The sequence below is a fragment of the Schistocerca gregaria genome, chromosome 7, assembly GCF_023897955.1.
Source record: "Schistocerca gregaria isolate iqSchGreg1 chromosome 7, iqSchGreg1.2, whole genome shotgun sequence".
NCBI classification, from domain to species: domain Eukaryota; kingdom Metazoa; phylum Arthropoda; class Insecta; order Orthoptera; family Acrididae; genus Schistocerca; species Schistocerca gregaria.
In genome coordinates, this window is record NC_064926.1 from 239,709,084 (window position 1) to 239,713,736 (window position 4,653).

The 4,653-nt window shown below is 49.6% G+C and overlaps 1 protein-coding gene across 1 annotated transcript; it reads left to right on the forward strand.

Annotated features, from left to right (window-relative positions):
- The first annotated feature begins 2,524 nt into the window (after positions 1–2,524).
- Positions 2,525–3,643, forward strand: LOC126282362 (forkhead box protein E3). Its single transcript, XM_049982021.1, has 2 exons — positions 2,525–3,184; positions 3,293–3,643. Exons 1-2 carry the CDS (start codon positions 2,525–2,527, stop codon positions 3,641–3,643), a joined length of 1,011 nt encoding a protein of 336 aa, XP_049837978.1.
- The last annotated feature ends 1,010 nt before the right edge of the window (positions 3,644–4,653 follow it).

Consider the following 4,653-nt stretch of genomic DNA (forward strand, 5'->3'; position numbering starts at 1 on the left):
TCAGTTACGTATTTCATGCGCCTCACTTTTTCGTTTTCAATTTTACAAGTAGTTCCATAGTTATTACAATTTCACGATCACAAATATTCAAGGCTATCCGTTATGAATCTGTATAGGCGAAAAGATATTACTTTATACTTTTCTGTCCAATAAACACATGGTATACTTGAAACTGATTTCATTTAAATAATTACATTCTTTTTTGCAGTCTTGCGTGCGTGAAATCTTCCAATCAATTTCAAACATTTTGATGAGATTACCTCAGCGAGAAGTGGTAAATTTGAGGTTTATTTTATCTGGGTCGACCAATATGTTGCTTCGTCTTACATATTTCATGCGAAAATACCGTAAAGATAAAATCAATGAGATTCAAGCTCATATAGAGGCTCACCAACAATGGTTTTTCTTGCGAAATATTGGCGACTGGTGCAGAAATAGAGGGCAATAGCAGTGGTACACAAAGTACCCTCCTCCATTCCGTGACCAGTGTCATTATAAATAAAATACTTTGGACAATAGGCTGCATCACTGTAAAACACTAAAGCAACTGCTGGCGTTTCGACCGACTTGCTGGAGTCGTCTTCAGGGCGGTAATTTTATGCGAGAATTATTTTAATCGAAAGTTAACATTGCTTTGTCAACCAGTTCTGAGCCACGTTTAATGTTTCAAGTTTCTAGCTCTTGGGGAAGTTGCTCTAAAATCAATGTCAAAATATGTATCGTGGAGACTAACAGAAAGAGAAGAAAGCGACCCAATAAAAACGTATTAAGTTCTATACTCTTTCTATAATCTGTAGATAGTTAAGAGATATTTTCAAAAATATTGTGTAAAACCTTCCAAACAATTGTAGAGTTCGCTTGTAGCTGATAATCATTTATTGTGGGATCAAGGTACAACAGGTATCACGATAACGAAATGCATTTTTGATTTGGCTGAATTACAATAAGCCATTAAGCCAATACGATCTCCCAACGTTCTGTAAGCTACAGATCCTGGCACCATGAAATACAATGGAAGCTGAAAGATCCATATTCTCAGATAATTATGGGTCAACAGTCCAAATTAGTAAATCTCTCAGTGATGATGCATAATTATCTAAGATTATTGATGGGTCTCTCAACATCCGTCGCATTTGATGTTGCCATTATATGTGCTTTATAGAACGTCGGAAGATCGTATTGGCTTAATGCAATCCTGCCAGATAAGCCTGAAGATGCGATTCATTATCGCGAAACTTGTTATACCTTGATCCCACAATAAATAAGGATTAAAAGCTGCAAGCAAACTGTACAATTTTTTAACTATTTTATCACATTTTTTATATATCTTTTAATTGTGTATAAACTCCTCGTGGTCGGGATTCACAGTCATGCAGAATTTTTAAAGGACATCACATTCGCCGTTGTATGTAGAAATTGTTTATTTGACAATTGCAATTTCAGCGTTTTGGTATACATGTCATCGTCAGACCTAAACCATACCACTATAAAAATACAGCAACATGAAACGAGCGCAAATCTCCGCACATCGTGAAGTAATTAATTTAAATCATTTCACGATGTGCAGAGCATCACACAAGGGTGATGTCAATGCATTTCTATAGTGAAATGGGTTAGTTTTGACTACGGCAGTTGTACATGCCGGAGGATTTTTAAGTCCAATATGTGCTGAAGCAAAATCTTTTGCAGTGCCGCTTGATAATGGTACAAAGGACGATAAGGCAATAGTTAAATAAAAAATTTCTACAGTCAACAGCGAACACGACGACCTTTCAATAATAAAAACGTGTCGAAGAGAAACAGAGAAGATGAGGATGCGGAACATAGAAAACAAAAGATTTCTTCCGCGGGGTCTGAAGCAGTAGCAACGGAGGAAGTTGTATGAGAGGGTCTGTAGACCGTAAATACTGTCCTGGACACGTAGTTCAACAACGTCCATCGTGGATCGAACAAAAAGGTCTAGTACAGTACACAACACTTGCTACAAAGGCTAATATTGAATAGCACATGTGAGTGGTTCGTTTGTGTACGATTCGATACAGACGTGTCAGCTGCAGATGCAGGACCATATAATTTTGAACCCAAGTCATGTTTTGCACCAGGGGCGTACGTGCCGAACTAGAATATTCTGTAGCGGCCGACGCTACTGTCCACGGCCGCGTTAATCCTTTTAGCGACGAGTCTAAATACATGTTTCCAAATAAACCATTAGGGGCGGCGTACAAAGCGGACGGCGGCGTTACGTGGTTATTAGTGATTTCAATGCGCGCGCTGCGCTGGGAACGCCGAGGGGTTCCCGTGTCGGCCGGCTGCTCCAGTTTGAAAATAGTTGCCGGCGGGAGGGGTGGGGGAGGAGAGACCGTATTTACCCAAACAGCGCTTTGTTTGCGCGCAACATGGCGCCGCGGGGCGTGGCGGCGGCAGGGGATTGGCCGGCCGGCGGGCCAATGGCGGGCGCGGAGCGGCGGGCGAGGGCGGCGAGGCGCGGCGCGCACGCGGGCAGCGGCAGTCAGAGCGCTCCGCCATGTGCAGCAACGAGCGGCCGAGCGTGGCCGCGGCGGGCCCGCCGGCGCCGGCGCCCGGCCCCGCGCCGCTGCCGTACCCGCTGGCGGTGCTCAAGTCGCTGCACGAGTCGGACCAGTACCGGCTGCAGCTGTACCAGTACGCGCGCGCCTTCCCGCCGCACTACCCGGCGCTGTGCTACCCGGCCGCGGCCGCCGCCGCCGCCTACGCGCCGCGCGTCGCCGCCTTCTCGCTGCTGCACGGCCAGCACCCGCGCGTGCTGCAGCCCGAGGAGCCCAAGCCGCAGCACAGCTACATCGGACTCATCGCCATGGCCATCCTCAGCTCGCCCGACACCAAGCTCGTGCTGTCCGACATCTACCAGTACATCCTGGACCACTACCCGTACTTCAGGACGCGAGGGCCCGGCTGGCGCAACTCGATACGCCACAACCTGTCGCTCAACGACTGCTTCGTCAAGGCGGGCCGCAGCGCCAACGGCAAGGGTCACTACTGGGCGATACACCCGGCCAACGTGGAGGACTTCAAGAAGGGCGACTTCCGGCGGCGGAAAGCGCAGCGCAAGGTGCGCCGGCACATGGGGCTCGCGGTGGACGACGACGGGACCGAGTCGCCGAGCCCGCCGCCGCCCCCGCCCCCGCCTCCGCCGCCCCCGCCGGCGGCGGCGTCGCCCCCGCTGTGCTGGGCCGCCGCGGCGCCGCCCCCCGCCGGCGCCTTCCCGACGCTGCCGTCGCACACGACGCTGCAGCACCACGCGGCGCCGCACCAGCCGTACAGCCGCAAGCGGCAGTTCGACGTGGCGTCGCTGCTCGCTCCCGACGACCCTCCGCGGACGACGGCCGCCGCCTCTTCCTCGCCGGCGCCGCCCACCAAACGCTGCACCTTCGCGGCGGAGGGCAGCGAAGACGACGACATCGACGTGGTGAGCGGCGACTGCGGCTGGGCGTCGTCTCCCCCGCCCCCGGGGGCGGCGGCGCCCGCCCCCGGCGCGGCGGCGTTCCCCGGGCTGGAGCAGGCGCTGGTGTCGCGCTACTACGAGTCGCTGCAGCTGCACCAGCGCCGCCTGCACCACCTCGCCGCCACCGGCGCCGTCACCATCACCGAGATCTCCGACGCCTGAGCGCCCGGTAACCTCGCCTCTGGCTCCGCGGAGCGTTTTCTTGCCCGTCCCGGTGACCACTCCCCGTAACGCGCTCCCCCACAATACACTAATATTATTTATTTTGTTCATATCGGAGACTATGCTAATCTTATGTCTATACTAAGATGAAACGAGGAACCAACAGTCACTTACTTGTTCCTTGTTAGCCCCATTCCCGACGTAAGAATTCCTTGAAAAGTACGCCATTGCATGGTACTTCTAAACACAAAGGCACAGCAATACCGCATTTATCCGCCGACACCGAGCAATCGACTTTCAATTAACAGGTCTCCCCTGTCCGGTAATAATAGCCTGCATTACAAATCTGTAAGTTCAGGTTGCAGACACATGGTTCACGACATGTAGAAGTTTCGGTCTGGCTGTGAAGCGTGCTCGGATAGCCAAAGCAAGGCGACTGCTCATGATAAGCGGGAAACCTGGGTTCGAGTTTCGGTCCGCACAAATTTTCATTTTGTCATCCCACTGTAAAGCCAACTGCCAATTCATCTCATGTATTCCTTCAAAACCTCTTAAAAGTTGCGTCGTATGATGTTGTGGTAACCGCACTTCAAATTTTCCCCCCTTCATTTGGGCTTCAGCGTGGGAACACTATTCACAATAATCACAAAAGAGCTGATTAAAATCCATATAATTGCACATGTTAGCCTACTAAAAAATAATTCTCCATTATTAACAAAAAGTAAAAGTTTCTTAGTTTTTAAATATAGAAGTAATTATCTGTCTTTTCTTTACAAAAGAAGTATTTAGAAACAGATTCGTGCATCCGCTAGCCTCTGCGACTGACTCACTTATCAACTTGTCGTGGTCTGGGGTTCACAGTCATGTAGAATTTTCTTTTCCTTCCACATGTAAACAATGTCTTAAAACATTTATATGGATCGATTTATGTGAAGTATGTTAACATTTCACGTAACCTACATCATTTCACGATGTACAGAGCTTCGCATCTTCGATTTTACTGTATTTCT